Raw genomic sequence first — 19320 nt, forward strand, 5'->3', positions numbered from 1 at the left:
ATAAAGGACAGTCAGATCGAGGGGAGATAATGTAGTCCCACTGATGTCAGGAGGAAAAAATAATGATCTTTGGTCTTTTTTAAAAGCTTGATCTTAAGTAAATTCAAATATATGTATATGTAAGGGTCACTAGGTCAGAAAGCATGTGAGCAATCATTCTTCTGTAGACTACTGAATAGGGTACTGGAAGACCTGTATTCTGATCTTTACTACACAGAAGATTACTCCATTTAGTTGATGACCCATTTTACGCCAAACAGAAACGCTTATTTGGACAGGAGCTGAAATCTCCCTGGTGAACACATTAACCACTAGTCTACAGAATAATTTTATCTTGTTTTCTGGATCAGTTAATTAAAACTGTTTTCTGCCTTCTCTGCTTTCCTCATCTCATGGATACATATGCACAGATGTGCAGCACTGGTGAGGTTTGGGTTAGAATTCCTCCAGAAAGGTGGAAGAAATACGTGTGAATTGATGGAGGCAGAGGAAGCAAACCATCAAGTCCATGCCGCTAGTTGATGCAGCAGGCAAGAGGGAGAGCAGGGCCTCTTTTGCCGTGTCTAAAATGAAAACAGAGGCTGCCAGAGCATTTGTAGGAATCCCTTTGGGTGGAGATTAGAAAAGCTCAGGGACTGATCCAAGACTCAGGAGATTCAGACAGACTACATGAACCTACGCTGTGATTCCTGACTAGGCTTAATGCACGTGGATAAGTGAATAGCTAAAGGCAACTGGGAAGTTTCAAGGTCACAGTGTACAACACCTTGTCTACTTGTAAGATTAGTTCAGCAAAGCATGAACTAATGCTGTTCAGGGTATTTCACATAAACAGCACTTTATATATAAACTTTCATATATAAAAGTTCTATATATTTATTTACATAGACAATACCTTGGATTTATACAAACAGAATTTTATGTACCGCTTCAAGATTCCTTTATATATTATTTGTTATTATGTAACAAAATGGCATATCTCTTTGAAGAAGTAAAAAATGCAGAAACTGATAATATATTTTTAAGTGCATTGAAATCAATTACTTCTTGCTGAGATAAGCGGTAATTTTCTCATTTAAATCTCATAGATGTACTGACTAGCAAATCACTGTTGGGCTGTTTCTGCACTGATAATTCACTATAAAAAGCCTGTATTGTAGTGTAATTAGCTGTTTACTAAATGCTAAAAGCCCATACTGCTCTACAGAGCCTAGGTTATTTAATATCTGCTTTAATTAACCTTTCACATTACACTAATTCTGGAACAATTTGATAGGTTTGTTATCAAGGGTGCCAGAGCTTACCTTCCACTCTACTTTTTAAAAAAGAACAGAAAGTTCAGGATTTCTGGAGGAATGTTTCATGAAAGTTGAAGTCGCACAATTCTCTTCTGTCACTAAGTTCCTCTGCAAACCCAGATACACCCAGTTATACCAACGTATGCTTTTATTTGTTTAGATTTACGAGAATATTTGCATCACAGCCCATATACTGTACAAGACCATTGAGGCATAATTCTCTTCCCAGTTAGCACCCTATTTCTTGTTGGAAGACAAAAGATATGTTGGGTTTTTTCTATACTTCATGTATAGTTTAAAAGTGGAATTAAATGTTCTTGCACTGCGTGAAAAACTTGATATCAGAAAGGAAAACCACAGGAAAGCTTAAAAAAACCTGAGAAAGACTGAGAAATTTCATTTTTTTTAAGACTGAAATGATATTCTGAGACAAAATGAAATGAAAACTTCCATCCCTTCAAAATGAACCATTCATTTCGTATTTTCTTGCTGAAGAAATTCCACTATTCTTTGTCAAGCAAAATGGGAGAAGAATGAACATGCACACTTTGTAAATTAAGCAAACTAACAAATGTGAAGAACACATTAATTTCATACCCTTCTGTTTTTTGGGCCAGCTGACGGTATTACACAGTTCTTAAAATGTGAAAGTTCAGTGAGTTTCCAGAGCAATTATTTTGCAAAAAGCAACAGTATCTGATCAATAATAGAGAGAGTTAAGAGGTATCTTGATCAATAGCTACAAAGCAGGGATGTAAGATTCATCTCAGAAAATGTGATCGTTATTTTTTCTAGAGCCAGGATTTTGTACCACATACTTATCTCAAACTTTTAAAGGCTCAAATTATTTTTTTCTACCTTCTGGTTACCCTCAAACAACACACTTTTGGCATATACTTGAAGTCAACTGGGTTTATGCTTGCACCAATTTAATTTTGGCGGACTAGTTAGAGATAGAGGTCCAAATTTATTTGGCATATTTTGGTAGAAAGTAATAAATCATTAGTTTTGTTCTAAAGTCCCAGATAATTAATTAAGATGTTCCCTAGCAGTATTTCCAGATAGGTTGGTTTGATTCCTTATTTGTAGTTTGAACAACTTCATCATGTTGACTGCTGCATAGCAGCTACCTTTTGTATGACAGGGAGATACTTTTTAATGGAAGAAAAAATGATGGCATGAAATGGAAGAAATTTTTTTTTGCATACTCAGACATATCAAAGCAACAGTATTTTAAAAGATAATAAAAGAAATATTTCAATTGACACAAATCCTGCTGGATGGATTTGATTCCAAGCTATAGGGTTTTTTATAATTTTCTGGAAATATCTATAAACTATTCTGGGTTTTTGGCATGTGGAAAATTCATCCTATCATTTATTCATTTATTCCTGGTAAACTGAAAGGCATAAATCTTTCTTATTGCTGTGTAATTTTCCCTCTCTCCTGTACCAAATATTCTAGCAATAAAAGTGTATCTTTCATTTCTTCCTTCCTTTTCTGTTTTCAATAGCCATGTGGAGCTAGAAATACAAGATATTTTGGTGGGATTTAACTGTCTGTATCGTTAGGAGACTGTGCCCAAAATTAGACCCCTCTGGCCAATAAAGACCAACAGAGTTGACAGCAGGAGTCAGGTACATGTCATGCACAAGTCACAATTGCAATCCAAAATCTCCTATTCAACAGCTGCCCAGGACTGCCTTTCACAGTAGGAGTCAGAAAGCCCGAGTCCTCTGTATTTTGGTCTTTATAATCTTGTTATCAAGCACAAATGTTTATAAACCTTGTTTAGTATCATTTAGGCAAAATGCTATGGTGAATAACTCTGAGAGATCAAATGCACACCTTATCTTAGCAGAAAAGTACCTTGCAAATAAATGATAGGCATTTTTTCAGGAGATCACTGAGATTCATTACATGGACAATTTCTCATTTTCAGATAGAAATGAAAGGAAATTATCCAATTTCTCTTTTTATAATAACAGCCAATACATTTAATGTCCAATTTCATACTGCTTCTTGATTTATAACATTTACCAGGCTAATCGTGCTCTAGCTACTATTATAAAAGCAGCTATTATATTAACCCTTTCAGTGTGGGTGTGCCCCAGGAAGCATTTTCTTTGGTCGCAGATAATTTCCTGTGTGATGCTGAACATCTCAGGGTTTGAAGCAGAATGCATTTCCCTAATATGTCTTTAGTCAGGAACACCAGACCATTTCCTTTCTTGTAGGTACTACATACACGCTATGGGTATACATACCCACAGATCCAGAACTGGCGGCAAAGACCACCAGGCAAAGGGAAAGTATCACATCTAGCAATATTTTTGTATAAAAAGGATCTTTAACTAGGATCTAAACCAATGTTTTAGTCTGTACTGCTACGAGAGATCAAAGGGAACAAAGTGATAAACCAGAATCTGATCTTATGCTCCCTGTGACCCATGTCACAAGTAATCAATAGATTACTGTGCAAATTACTCAAACGCACAATGACAATGATCTCTAACGTGCTTGACCAAACTTGAAATTGCTGATAGTTATTTATAGTGGCTAAATGTCTTATAGCTGAAGCTAAAACTCTGCCTCTTCCTCTGTCTTCCTGGATCACTTGTTACCCATCTACTGGTAGACAGAGAGTGACTGACAGCCATGCAGTTTCCCAAGTCGACCCTAAATTACTATTTTTCTGTCATACCCGGAGTACCGTGTGGAAGCAAGGATGGGGCTCATCAGCAAAACTATGTGTCTGGAAGGTAAGACTCCTTTGATCATTGTGGGACAGTGTTTTCTTTGAGCCATTGTTTCGGACTGTCCATGAACTCACACAAAATCTTCCTTGTTAGTTTAGTTTTATTTGAATAATTTTCAAGGTGTTCTTCGCAATTGTGAAACTTACCTTTTAAATAGAAATGTAGATTTTGTGACCTAAGAGTCTGCCCCTAAATCAGTAATATCCTAATGCCGAGGAGAGCCTAGGGAGTCAGCAACACGGTTTCTCATGTATATGCAATTAGTGTTTTTTAGCGCAGGAACATTCAAACTATCATCAGTATAAAAGATGCTAGGCAACATGCTGGCCTTCAGATGTTCACAGGTTCAGATGGCCAACTAAGGACAGTAGTAATTTTGAAATAACTGCAGCATTAATGGTTAGGCTTGTTACATTAAATTACAGGTGTTTCTGGATTTCAGAGGGTTTTGTTAGGATTTAAAGGACTTTCCAGGCAAAGACAGTGTGCTCTCTCTTGAAAGTGTGTCTGGGTTAAAAGGAACTCAGTGGGCTGAAGTGGCTTGGCTGAAACTGGGCTCTCAACAGGGGTGTTTATTGCAGCATGATTTAAAATACTTGCTGTACTGTGGCTAAAGAGGAATATGACCCTGGAAACAAAGAGCGAGCTTTGTTTATTGGAGCTATTTCTGTTACTGAGAGGGAATACCAGTTAGACTGATTATGAGTATTCTAAAACCAAAACAAAATAATAAACAGTACAAAGTGCACAGAACTATAACAGTACTTGAAAACATACTGCCTTTAATTGAACTGTTCGTCTCTATGTTGTGGTCACTCGCAAATTACAGCTGAAGATACTTAGGCTGACATTCCGTTTTCAATAGTAAATCAACAGATCCTTCACTTTCACTAAATTGTTTTCCAGGACTCTAGAGGAAATATGACCCAAAGGAATATGGTTATAGAAGAGAGAATGTGCCAAGGCCAGGAGAAAACATTTAATTAAACCTCCTTTTCTAAACTGACCTTCCTCCCTCTTGACAAACGGTGAAAGGAAAATGTGTTCAAAGGAATATAAGCGAAACAATTAAGAAGGTTCATAATAATTTATAACTATTGAATTATGGATCATCTGAAGATATGAACACATGCTCTTGGCTGTTGAATTCAGAGTACCTCAAGGACTAGCTATGTTTCAGCAGTGATAATCCTTGTGCACCTATGTAAGGGTCAAAAAGGAAAGCTAAGATGCATTTACTCAGAGTAAACCTTCCACTTAATTTAGGAATAAATGAGAAGCAGTAGAGATCAAGCTCCTACATGAATCTAGTTCATAAGAAATGACTGTAAGGAGATGTACTATCTCCTGCTCTTCTCTATGAGCAGAGCAGAATTCAGTAATGGCATACAATATTCTGATGAGGCTTTTCTTAACCAGGCAACAGGATCACTCCTCCTCACCTCAGCTGACTGCAGCCTCTTTGCCTGGATAGGCTGTCAGAACACCATTCTCTCCAGTGCCATAGTCACGTCTCACCCCAGTAAGATTAAAGAAGGCATCGCTCCACTTAGCGTTACATGAAACTCTCTAAATCAAACTTGTGAAAGTGACTTAGGAGCTTCAGCTCCGTTGAATTTCAACGTACTTGAAGTTTCTAAGCCACTTTTGACTACGGGACTTTGTAATATGGCATAGAACATGCATTTAAGACTTACTATTATTTGTTTTATGGTTTGGGAATTTACAGGACATAGTTATTTTACCACTCTGAAAGTTTTAATACAGTTGGAAGAGTCTCAAGATTCTCACTACTTGTATTTACAGTGAGAGATAGTGTCTCAGGGGCTGAGGGGGCTCAGTCACCTGCTGGGAAGCAATAAAAAGGGCCCAGTACAGTTTGCACATAAAGCTCTGGGGCAGGAGGTTGTCAAGCATATGCAAATGCTTTCAGGTCAGTTGAAGGCTGAGACCTGTGTGACCTCTGCCTGAGTTTGCTGTGTTTGACCATCTTCTTAAAGCTCCAAATACCAGAGACGGGTGCTGCCTGTCCTTTACCCACGCAGCAGACCAGTGCAGGTTGTGTCTATCCTCAGTATCTGAAAGGCTTCTTCCTCATTATCAGGTAAGGATGCAGAACCCCAACCTGGATAGTGATGGAAGAAGCGTTACGTGAGAGGAATTTCCTGTCAAGTTAAAGGTGAGCACTTTCTGGTAATGGCTTGATCACTGAGTACAGTGTTGAGTAATACACAATCCTAGCCTTGTGCCTACAGCACAGCAGATGCTGCAAATAGAGGCTGATATTAAAATAATGAGTTTTAACATTGCTTATGTCTTGTTTAGATCACTTTTAAGCCAGTTTGTTATTGTCCAAGGGCTTCTGTTTAGCAAACATTGTGGGGTTAGGCATGGTAACATAGGAGTCCAGTTATATCACCACCTCTCCCATAAATCCCATTCACACAGATTTCTACAAATATGGTCTTGAAGAAGACAATTTTCTGTTATAACTGATTTGACAAAGGAGAGTGAATAAAGCTATCCAATTCTACAACTGTATGATGGCAAATCAGAACTGAACTGTGGCAGAACTCAGAAATAAGTAGATTTTTAATAAGAAAGACTTGTATGTCATTATAAAAAAAGGAAGAAAGTATCAATCTTTCTGTATAACTGGAAAAATATAGTAATGCAGGTAGCACCGTCCACCTTGTCTAAAACAAGATTAACCTTGTCTGTTAATCCTTTCCTCTAAAGTGCATCCTTCTTTGTTCTTAGGCTGTGGAAAAGGAAGGTTCCTGCTCAGCACCTCCTGTTCTGGAGCCCTGAGGCTCAGTTATATTCTTACCACCATTTCAACCCTTGAGATTTCTTACCACAACTGTTGACTTTCTTGATAAGGAAGGCAGAACTCTTTCCAAAGCCCACAATATTGTTTTTTTAATTTGAAGGGCCTCTTCTGGGAAGCAGAAAGAATAACTTTAGAAGCTTAAAGTACAGACCAAATCTGATCAAAGCTTCCCACTTGGCAGTGATGAGCGCTACCACTGTGGCATTGTAAACTGTCTTTCTGCAGCATTTCTTTGAACACAGCTGAACACAGGGGATAATACTGTGGAGTTTGGGAATAATGAAAAGAATATTTTTGTTACTGAAACAGCAGTGCTATAATACTGGCCAAGGTCATGTTGTTACTCCAGCTGCTCTATCATAAAGTTCTGTCTTTCAGCAGTCTATAACCAGTTGATAAAGGGCTGGGATAAGCACAGAATCTTACTCTACCAACCAATTTTTTTTTGGTAGACAGCCATGGTCGCAAGCAGTCAAGCCACAGCATTCAGCCCCGCTGCCCACCTGCATCCCTAATGCGATATTCTGGTAAACATGCACACTGCCTTAGCCTTTGATATTGGAGCAATGGATTAAAGCGTTGGATACTGAAGGAACCAAAATCTTGACTTTTTGAAAGAGTAGCTTATCCATGAAACATTTTTATTCTAAAGGGATATACTAGCATTGTCAATGACATTGAACTCTGCTGGCTCGTGACTTTTGGGTACTGATCTCTGCTGAACGCTCATTTCCTATTGTATTCAGTGGATTTGCAACATGGCAATAGGTAGGAGTTTAGAAGTTAGCAGTGTTTTCATCTTCCAACTTTTGCACCATAACACTGAATAATGTTATAAGCTTATGTTTCAGATGTGATACAGTCAAATAGTTGGCGTTATTTCAAAAGCATTGACAGCTAAGCCAGATTCTCAAAATGTTTTGGATACAGCCCTATAATGTTTTTTCTTTTTTCACTTAGAAAACAGTGCTGTAGCCATACCACAAGGAAACCCCTACAAAAGAATCCTGTCTGTTTATGTTTTACGGTGGAACTTCTAAAAGTGGAACAACAAAAACTCAGGATAAAACTTTAAAAACTTTCTTTAAAAAAATTTACTTTGCCAAAATAGCAATATGAGTTGATAAGAAGTCCTCCAATTAGGTCTTTCTGCAACTTTTAGTCTGAGTTCTTATGTTCTGTCAGTGTTATTCAGTGCAGATTTACCATCAAAATAGATACAGGTAAACCCCTATAAGGAGTGTATATATTTGGGTTGGTTGAATGATTCAGTCTATGAAGAATAAATAGAAGGACCCTTGAGACACCTCTTTTGACTTTGGTGGCTTCATATCAGTGGTAGAGATATGTCTATGTGTAATCTGTAAATGATTTTTTCCTTTCCTTCATTGCTGTAGATCTGGACGGGGGGTTACTGCATGCTTGACCTTTGCAAATGGCAGATTTTTTTTTTTATGCTGATAACAATATTGCTCCCAGTTTACCTGCACTCTACTCCTAGCCAGTCAGCATCGTTTCCCATACAAAACAGAAAAGAGTCTCCACAGCAATGATATCCCTTTTGCTTATGTACTCATTTCAAACAGATCTGAGGACTCTCAATTTATAGGATGTGAATCCTCTCCTCTTATTCTTGTTACGTGCATTAGATTGTTTTTTCAGTTATATTTTTTACACTTGACGCATTTCTATGTTTTGTGTTCTCGGAGATCACTGACTATATTAAGGTATGCTGTATTTACGCCAGTGTAGTGTGAATGAATGACCAGCTGCTGTTCACCATCAGAGACCTTCTGGCTCCATCGATGCAAAGAAAGTTTTGGAAGTGTATAACCTTGACAGTTTTAGGTTTAGTTTTGCCTAGATGGGCAAAGAGAAATAGCTGTCTGTAGTTATAAAGCTGGAATCTGAACAGTGAAAAGAGTAAGTAGAGCTCTGGGAAACCTCTGGAAGTGAATCCAAATATTTGGGTCAATTAGAAGTTAGGGAAGGCAATAGCTGAATATTAGAAGAATAGTTTCTTTTGATTAATTTCATTTCCTGGGTTGGTGCTTTCTTATAGAAGAGTGCAATGAGGAGATGCTCCTGCTGAGAATGTGAGTTTGGACAGCCTTGGTCATCCCCCAGAAATGTGGTATGCCAGGCCTCCGGCGTATTTAGAGAAAGTTGGAGGTTTGGAACTGAAGTTTTAGGTGAACTAGAGATGTCATGTTTTCAGGGGTAGCCAGGCACATAGACATACCCAGTTTCTAAAATACATACCAAAGGCAATGGCCAGATAGGCACAGCGTTAAAAGTTACTATTCAGTGCTGCTTAGTATTTGTTTAGACCATGGAATAAAAATCTCCTTATTCACGGAAGAACTGCTGTAAAGAGATGCACAAAGAATCTGGAAATCCCTTGACAAACATTTACACAGGAGGTGATGATAAACAAACAGGACCTAATACCTAGCACAATGCTTTTATAGGACATGTTTTATTAACAACTTTGTATTTTTGTTCTGCCTGTCAGGAGAATCCTTTATCCCGAAACCTCTCATTGCAGATTTACTGTAAAATGTAGCTCTCTATTTTTAATCAGAGTACGGGGAATGAAGGGAGACATATATCCAAAAGCATTAGCAGGTAATACTCAACATCTCTGAAGGCATGTTTATTGAATACTTCAATTTGACTGTGAACTCATGCTTAAATGGCTATCTTTGTTTTGCTGTTGATATGTCATGATATTATTCTCATACATTGATGCAGGTTTATTCATTGTCTGCCAAGAGCATTGTATTGTAGCCCTTTCACATGGAGAGTAAAGGCAATTTTTTTGTAGTTATAACTCTCAGATAAGCCAAAAGATAATGTATTATTTAGGAACATGGTGCAACCAGTTCTGCTTTCAGAATGCCAGCTGATAACACTGTAACTGACTGTGCATACGCCTCTATGCTCAGAAATGTTACGTTACTGCACCAGACGACTGGGAACTTTTAAATAGGTCCTGATTTTCAGAAAGGGAACACTCCACACTTCCTGAAACTCAGAGTTTCAGGTATCTAAAAAAGGAGACAGTTAAAATAAGTAAGACATTTTTGAAAATGTATGTCTCATTCTTTTAGAAGAAAATTAAAAAATATTCAGACTTTGCCAAGAATTTTAAGGCTCATTTTGAAGGCTGCTCTGTATGGGTAAATATACTAGTAATATAATGAGAATGATTGGTATGGATTTCTTTTAAAACTGTATTTTGACATATAGAGACACATAGACATAAATTCCGCCGTTAGCAGGTCAGATTTCCGAGGCCTTAAGAACCTTTCTTAGATTCAAGCTATAGTTTAAGTAGGAGCATGTGTTTCAATATAATTCGTTTGTTAAATGAAGGGACCTAGAATTGTGAACCTTAATAAACGTGGGTGAACTCCTGGGATCCATTTAAGCTTCTTTTTACAAAAGCTCTCAGCACAGCTGGCCTCTGCAACCTTGTGAGATAGCTGAGTGATATTGCTGCATTAAACGGGAGGTGGAAATGGAGCCTTTTTCAGTAGCACATGGCTAGTTTTGACAGTATATCTTACTATATGTTTTGGCAACAATTTGCAAGTGTTGTATAAGCCATACATATTCCTGGAATAAATCAGCTGGTAGTTATCTCTGAGGACACATCTTAATCTTTTCTCTAAAAATAGAATAACAGATTATATTTACATTAAGTTGAATTTTAACTGAAAAAAAAAGAAAAGCAGATGTGATGCTATTGCTGTGAGGAGAGGTGAAAGATTATGGAAATTCCAGTTATTATGGAAACAAAGATTGATTTTTCAGAAGACTATTACTACTATTATTTAAAAACTGTCATTGTTCTATTCCTTTATACTCCGTTGATATATGAGGAGTCTTGGTCACCATTATGAGAATTTCACAATGTAAATTACGGAAAGTGCAATAAATCATTGAAACATAGCATAATATGTAGACAATAATATACAACAAGAAGGCTGTACAGACCTTCAATACTGTCTTTTACCTTGACTAACACTGTAATGCATTATGGTAGAGCAAATGGTAAATATATTGGTGTTAGTTATTTGTAATTCATATTATTGTTACATATCTTCAACTTAATGGATGATAGACTTATTTATGTTTTAAAACAAAAATGTGGATAAGTTGGTCTGTAACATATAAACTGATGCACGTATCGCTAGGATGAGACTAACTGGATCAACCTTGAGGAGTTAAGAGTTGCTTCTCCAGTAGTTGCAACTACTGATAGGAACTGTAGCCTATTCCGCATAGCTAGAGTGGGCACAAATTAAAATGTATGTGAATAAGATTCCATTCATCCAAATAGTCTCAGAAATCACATGTTCCTCTTTATTATCCTCTGAATGCCTCCTGCTCAATTAAATACATTACCTGCTGGGTAATCATTTTATGATGAAATGGTTAATTGGCAAAAAAACACTCAGTTTTGGACTGTTATTTGCTTGATCACTGTATTTTTGACCATTCCTGTCTCCTGAGAAGTTTTACCTATACAGCAACTCGTAGGTTACATAGGGAAATCCAGTGTAGTCCCTGTGACCTTAAATCAGCCATTCATATATTTTTCATTTCCTGTAAGTACTTAATTTTGATAATGTGAATAACTTTATTTCTAGTTGTTTGGATTAACTGACTTAGCACTGTGCTTTGGATTTGAACAATAGTGGTAAATCTGGTTCTCTAAAGCACTGGGGAATCACACAGAAGTGGTTTCAAACTACCCTGGGATGGTGCCCGATGTAAGTTCACATCAGTTGAGCGCTTAAGGGCTAGCGTGAGACCAGTCTCCTCCTTCTGTACTTACAGACATAGTTGCAGCATTTCACTGGCTTCATCCCTTTTTTCTGTAATTGATGACATACCAACCCATTCCAATGAGTCTCTTCACAAACAATCATATCATTTTTGCACTCATAATACAGTTTCCCTTGGCTTTGTGAGCTGAACCCTCCAAACTAGCATGAAAAATACATTCTCTCTCTTCTAATTTTATTAAAAAAAAAAAAAAGTGAGGATAGAAGCAGCTCAGAATTGCCGTTCGGGCACAGCTGCAAGCATACTGGGAGTATTACACCAAGCAAGATGGTGTAATTTGGAGCAGCCCCCTAACTCTCTCAGCAAACCCAAGTCTGCTAGAATCCATACAGGTATCAACTGGCATGAATTTCCACCACCTTTAAATACAATTACTGAGCAAAATTACTTAATACTTAAATGACAAATGCTGGTAGCTAAGGACAAAATTCCATATTGAGGTGTAATAAATTATAAAACCAGTTAAATATATTCACTAGAAAGAGAAATCAGAGCCTCAAGATACTTTTGTAATTAAAGATGTCTATTTAAAGTTTTATCTCAGTTTGACCACACACTCATAATTTATGAAGCTGTATGTTTTGATGTCATGAAATTAAGTGGGAATTGTGAACCTAATAGCTTTATAGTAAGAAAATTTATATCCCAGTTGCAAAACCAAATTATTTGGTTGGTAAATCTGCCGGGATTCAGAGGAGGTGCCCAAAGAGATGAGCATTTCAGACCAATAATGACTGTTTACTTTCAGTGTCTTTGGTGAAATCTATTGTACGGGTGGGTAAAGAAAGAAGCACGTGCTTGCATTGAGCGGTATAAATAGTTAATATGAGAGTCAGCACCTCACTTGTGGTCTTGTGGGCCTTCCCACCGCTGGGTAGTACTAAGTAGCAGAAGAAATGCCATTGCATCCAATTAAATTGCTTGTGTTAGTGAAAGTGCTTGACAGCGTTCATTTAAAAATTACCTAGAGACCTAGACCGGGACAGGCATCTAGTGACCTAAGTCCTTAGGCTAGACATGACTACTGCCCACCTCCTTTTTCCCTTACTGTATTCTCAAAATTATTCCTTAATCTTATATTATAGTAATCCAAACTGATTTGGTCCACAAGATCTAATGAGAATATTCCTTCTCACCCACATTTCTGTTGCCATATAGAGCAACTCTGTTGCTGACTGGCAGTGAAAAAGCGGCAAATCTCAGAAAGATGGTTGATAGTGGCGGAGTATATCCAAACTGAAATGGACTTGATTGACGTTATGGGACATAAGAGAGATGTCATGAAAAAGAATCAAACTGTCACCGAAACAGAGCGCCCCCACATTGCATATGGATGCCTGCATTTTATGTTTATACAGTACACTTGTACACTGGTCCTTATTTTGTCTGCAAGCTTTTATCCGTGCTCCTCATTAAAGCTTCAATGTAGTTATCTTCAGCTGGTATTTTATAGCAACAGTCTGACACGAAGGCTTGTCAATCAGACATCATTTTGTAAACAAGGAAAGCATATGCTATAGATAAAATAAATGTTGAGGAATTGTGAATTACAAGCCTGTCTTGATACTGAGGTTTTCTTTGGTGACCTTACGAACCAGGGCAGTGAGTTCTAAATGGATTATGAAGTAACGAGAACTCAGCAATAGCATTACACTCTTATTGTTAAAAGTGGGGTTTCTAAAAAGCACACTTGGCAGGACACTACATTTAAAGTAGATACTCTTTACTCCAGCTTCCTATTTCCCTCTCTTTTCTCATTTAGCCTCCCTTGTCATTCATTGCTGCCTGTGAATACAAGTGACTATGAAGTAATTTAAAAAATAATATAGTGAAGGAGCATATATAAAACAATGAGTGATAAATTAATGGCTGAATGATGCACCAATACAGGCTGAATGATACACCAATGCAGGTAGATTTTCTAGTATATTCACATTATAATCAGAAATACATTATTTTTGACATGTTTGTGTAACAAATACACATTTTTAGATGAGGGCAAAATCTGCCTTCAGAGCTCTTTCTTCAACAGTGAGGAGGACACTGCTAACATTTACTCACAGTGTTTAAAAGGAACAGTAGCGAAACAAACTCTTAGGAAATAAGGATGGGTCTGACCTAGGTCCAAACCCATAGTGAACTTGGGAAGAACCTGTTCCTTGTGGTCTGGAGCCTCTACCAGGTAGTCAAATACTTCCTTTGTGCTTGTAAAACTCCATTAAAAAGCATATAAGTAAGCCTTAGAAAGCTGTAGGAATTTAGTGGTTCATCCATAGTGATTGCATTCTATTTTGACGGTTAATATTGTAAAGAGAGTACTAACCTGATCTGAAGCCACGTGAGCATTGGTGTTGTGCCCCCACCAAATACCCAGACTGTAAAAAACACAATAAGCAGTGCTGTGGTAAACATCATTTGTTTGGGTTGGGATTCTGTGTCTCGAATAGCCAATGCAAATGCTATTGCACCACGTAAACCTAAAAAAAGAAGACAAGAATGATGAACTTCATGTGATGGAGAAACCGAATTTTACTCTTTTCAGCCCAAACCCAATTCCAAGGGCAGAGGAAGTTTTCAGACTGTGATCATACTTATAAAATGCTGAATTGCGCTAATTGAAAGGATGGTGTTTAATGCAATGTAAGCAACTTTGCAGAAGTGGACAATGAAACTACTCTCACATTCACAAAATAATCGCACATTTGTTTTACATCCGCAGAATCCTTTGTCTTGAATAATTGCAAATTAAATAGTAATCTGGACTTTATGCATGTTAAAAAAGAGATCTATCCCCTGTGTTGTTTTACTGACTTCAGTGGGACTGCTCATGAAATCAGGTGCAAGTGAGAAAGAAGGTTGGCATTAAAATCTGTACCCAAATAGGCTACCCATTTCTTGCTTGAAAAAACAGAAAATGTCTTAAAAATTTTTTTTAAATCTTTCTACGTGCTAAGAACAGTCAGAAAAAGCATGACTTAAAAACAATGAATAGTTTTTAAAAGATGATTTTAAGTATCTAAAAAGGGGATGCAGAATAAATGTGGATTTTTAGCTCTTGGTGTGCTTGAAATGTTATAATAGTTTTAAAATTATACACCTACAGAGACTGGATAAACAAAAACTTACAAATGTGGAGAAAACAGCTAACAATGAGTTTAAAAAAAGCCCCATAGGTAGTAATAAGCTAACTAAATAGGTCCTCACAGAGTGACACTTAAAAAAAAGAAGGGACAAAAAGCTGGCTTGTGCCTCCAGCCCTCAGGATGTTGAATACAAATAATACTCTGTATTTTCCAATGCTTTTCAGTTATCTGTTTAAATTTACTGCATTGTTTTCTAAAAAAAATTTCACAAAATAAGTGTAGAAAGCAAAGCCATTACATGTATACAATACACACTGAATCCAAAAAGTACTTTGCAGGTATCGAGAGATTAAATCTAATAATTAAACCTCTTGTAAGGCACTGATGGTATACGCAGAATCACTTAATCAACTGCTAAATGCAGCTATTTTTGGAGTAGAACTCTAAAGCTCTTTAAGGTTACATAGCTAGAATGTGAATTATTTGGTATAGAAGATGGACAGTTTACCCAGAGACCACCACAAAGCCATTTCTGCAAGGAAGTACCAGACTGTAGTTACACTAGCTGAAAATGGTCAGTGGCAGCAGGCTTAAAATCTCTGCTTTTATGAAAATAATACTGCAGTCAACAGGTGGGCTTGTTCTTGACCTTGCTTTCATGTAAAAGCATCTCTAAGGATGCACATGTTTACTCTTTTCTTATGGGAAAAAAAAATCAGCTCATTTTAAACATGTATCTGAGAAGGGAATGAACCACTATTGAAATGGTCTTTTTCCAGTGGTTATAGTGGTAATCTAGACGACTAGCCCAGATTAATCCTTAAATTATGGGTGGCTACATTTTAGTGGAAAACAATGCTGCTTTCCACAACTGCATCACAATGGTATGTGCAATATTAAATCCAGAACATCTCTTTTGGTAAGAGGGAATATTAAAAAAAAATTTGTTAATTAATATTTCATTAAGTCTCTCTACTTCTTGAGCGCTGGACTGGGTATTTCTTCAGTTTAGAGAAATAGCGAGTGCCTTCACTGCATTTTTCATTTATAAAAGGCTCAACATGGTCTATAAGAGCTAATTCAGTTTCAACTAAAAATATGTCTAAAGTGAAATAAATAATCAAAGCATCTGCTACCAACTAAAGCAGTGGGAAGCAGATGAATATAACCTAAACTGTACAGACTCAGTGAGAAGCAAGGAAAGCTATTATATAGATCAAAATACATTGCAGGTAACAACACAAATGAAGGAAGGGAATTTTAACAACCTGGGAAGATGGTAAGACACTGAAACAGACTGAAGATAAGGAAGGTTAGGTTTCCTGTAACACCTCAGGGAAAAATGCCAACAAAGCACAATGGAATGATTGGCTCCAATGGACACTGGTATCTCAGCTACACCTGGAGAGAGCGGCATGGTAGAAGGAAAACGCTCTGATGAACTGTTAGGAGAGATTCTCTCCCCTCATCTTTCAGAGACGCCGTACTGACAGCAGCTCCACATCTGTGCTGTGATCCATTGTTCCTCTGGGCTCTATCACAGATTTCCTACCAGATTTTTCTGCTGGCTGTGCCAGTCATTAGGGATTCATCTTTAAGAGATATTCTTCAATGTGTCAGGGCCTCCAAAGAAAACCAACCCCACGGTTAAACTTCAGAGGCCCACAGAATAGAAAAGATGTGTCCTATTGGGCTGTTATCCATCCTTTGCTCACATTCCAGAAACACACATCACTCTGAACCCATCCCTCTGAAAAGCCTTTGCGGGCAGCAGTGTTTTTGGGTATTGTGGAGAGAATCTGCCAGGAAAGAAGACTGTCTGTATGTAGATCTGGTGTTTTGGTTTCAACCATAGTTCTCTGCTCTTTTCTTCCTTGCTTTCTTTTCTCTTTAGCTGATTTCTTTTCATATCTACCTTCTTAGGAAAGTTCAGTTTGGCACTTCCCACCATCATGTAAGTATGAGTGTGCAGATGTAAATGCCTGCACAACAGCTGCCTGTGCACAGGCATTCTTTTTCATTTTTCTTCTGCATTTGTGTTCCACCCTTTCAGACTCCACTGCTGCTGTAATGTCTTATATTAACAGCAACCACCCTTGTATCACCATGTCCCGCAAGCCTCTCTCTTGCTGATTTATATGCTATAAAGAAGAGGAAAGCACAGTAAAAACTAAATAGAGAGATTGGAAGAAGAGTGGAAGGTGCAGTACTGTACCTGTGAAATAGTCCCCTCCTGGTCATATGGCAGTGATGCCCAAATATCAAACACGTTATTGCCATTAATGAGTCCATCTGACTCCATTTAATTTCCTTCTCTCTTAATTTTATTACCAGTTAAAGGCATCATAGCAGGGTCTGAAGTGAAATGAGGCATTTTTCATGCAGCACAGACCACTAGTGTATAGTGATAGCTCCCTTACAATTTAAGACGTTAAAATATTTCTTTTTCACATGAGCAGAGACTGCTGGCCTGCTCATTTTAACTGATGTTGAACTTAATTTGAGAAGCTCAGGCTTAATTATACAAGGACTAATCTAGTTTTGATTTACAATGGAATATTATCAGGAATCATGATTAAACATGGTTGTAAAAGTGAATCCATCCTCCGTAATGTGTTGTTAGAGGAGTGGTAGAAGCAGATGAAGAATGTATTAAATCAAAATGCTACATAATCCACTTCCAAGCCTAACTCTTCCACCTTTTCTCAAAGGTATTAGTACTCCTGAAAAAGTAGAACTTAATGATTTCAGTAGAATTCTTTGCAGAGTAAGGTATACTCAAATGCTAATTGACAATGTACTTGCCTGACCTTAATTGCTTTTTTCAGACTTTGATATTCATGGTGATTATGGCAGTAAAACTCAGTAAAGCAAGCAGTAAATGTTTGGTGCATTTGGTAATGATAAGATGTAAAACAAAACTAACCCCAAATTCATTGTTTTCTACATCTGAGCGTGTGATGCTGTGGTGAGTGAAGCCCAGTTCCCCCAGGGATTGACTAGAACCCGATGCTATACCAGAATATTGCTGCTGATCTTGTGTAGGCAATAAGTATCTTCCTCCAAACTCAAATTTGTTTGAGTTTACTCATATCAGAAACGTGTCTCTCTTCTGGCAGTCACTGTATTCTCTATTTATCACTATATACAGTATGATCAGTTTATAGTAAGTAAGAATGTTATTGGTAACTAAGCACAAATCTTAGTGCATGTTAAAAAGTACAATTACACAGAAAATCCACATATCTGAAGTGTTCTGTGAAGCGTGAAGCTGCCGGCAGTATGAGAGGCAGCCGGTCTTTATTGCGCTACTTGCAGGTGATGCCATTCACTTTTTTATAACGTTGTAAAGATTTTTCTCTACAAAATACAGTGTTTCTTTGAAAACAGTTAAAAATTACTTTTCTGAGTATTTTAACATTTACGTTTTAGAAGTTTTTGATACTACTATTTTCAGTTCTCAGCTGCCAGATTGTACTGGAAAGCTACTGTGCAAGTGTGAGTTCTCATGTTCAGTTGTTGGCTGCAGGTTACTTTCTGCTCCTAGTTCTGTGGAGAAAGAAATTTGACTGGAGAAAACGACGACACAAAAGTTGAAGAATAAGACCTATTTTAGAAGATTTTTAATTCTATACTTTATCTGACGAAAAATAAAAGCAAAAATGGAGCCCAGAAACTAGATAGCTAATGATATGAAGCTATTTTTCATGCTGTTGTCTAGTTGGCCACCTGATAGCTTTACTAGAGTGATCTACATATGCATCTTACATGGCTAACAATTGTAGGTGAGCAGGCGGTCTGAAAGCCAGTTCCTAATGGATGTATGTCATCATCTTTCACAACAATCTAGCTGGTATCAACTGACATTTTCAGTGGCAGCTTTTAGCCAGAAGGATTGAATGGATATAGAAATGAACTACTTTGTTGCTCTCTAGAGAGATGGAATTACACAGGCATAAATGAGGCACCCTGATGTGGAGTACTTCTGATGAGGAAGCTTGAAATGTGGCGCATTGTATCTTACTTGTTACCTGGCTAAATAGACCAATGTACATCAAGGCTGTCAGTCAAGAACTTTTATCCATAAAAATTTGTAATAGGTTTTTGTATAAAAAGCAGGAAAATGAAGGGAAAAAAAAAAGTCCTGACTTTCTAATTTTAGAAAATTGTTTCATGAATGGCATTGGGCGATCTGTGTTTCTGTCTTTTACTGAACAAATATTCTTAGCTTATAAGTGAGTTTTTCCTAACTAGCATCAGAAAGTCAAGTGGAGGTATTTCTAGCTTGTGCAAGTCCAAAAATACAGAATTCAGCTGAGATTTTAACAGTTCGGGGGATGATGCACAAATCGGAGTAGAACATGGCTCCCTCTTCTGGATGGTTTTTATTTTTTTTTATTCTACAATGTTAACCAGAGTTAAAAATCAATAAAATCTGAATTTGGAAAATAAAGTACTCAAATATGAGGCTGGAATACATATGAAAATGT

The 19320-nt window shown here is 37.3% G+C and overlaps 1 protein-coding gene across 1 annotated transcript in view; it reads right to left on the reverse strand.

The window, feature by feature from the left end:
* Nucleotides 1-19320, reverse strand: part of SLC9A9 (solute carrier family 9, subfamily A (NHE9, cation proton antiporter 9), member 9) — a 216178-nt gene that overhangs the window by 75419 nt on the left and 121439 nt on the right. The window contains exon 12 of the mRNA XM_009325097.1: nucleotides 14071-14224. Coding sequence (XP_009323372.1) covers nucleotides 14071-14224 — 154 coding nt within the window. The remainder of the gene's footprint in view (nucleotides 1-14070; nucleotides 14225-19320) is intronic.

The sequence above is a fragment of the Pygoscelis adeliae genome, unplaced genomic scaffold (assembly GCF_000699105.1).
Source record: "Pygoscelis adeliae isolate BGI_AS28 unplaced genomic scaffold, ASM69910v1 Scaffold155, whole genome shotgun sequence".
In the NCBI taxonomy this organism is placed as follows: domain Eukaryota; kingdom Metazoa; phylum Chordata; class Aves; order Sphenisciformes; family Spheniscidae; genus Pygoscelis; species Pygoscelis adeliae.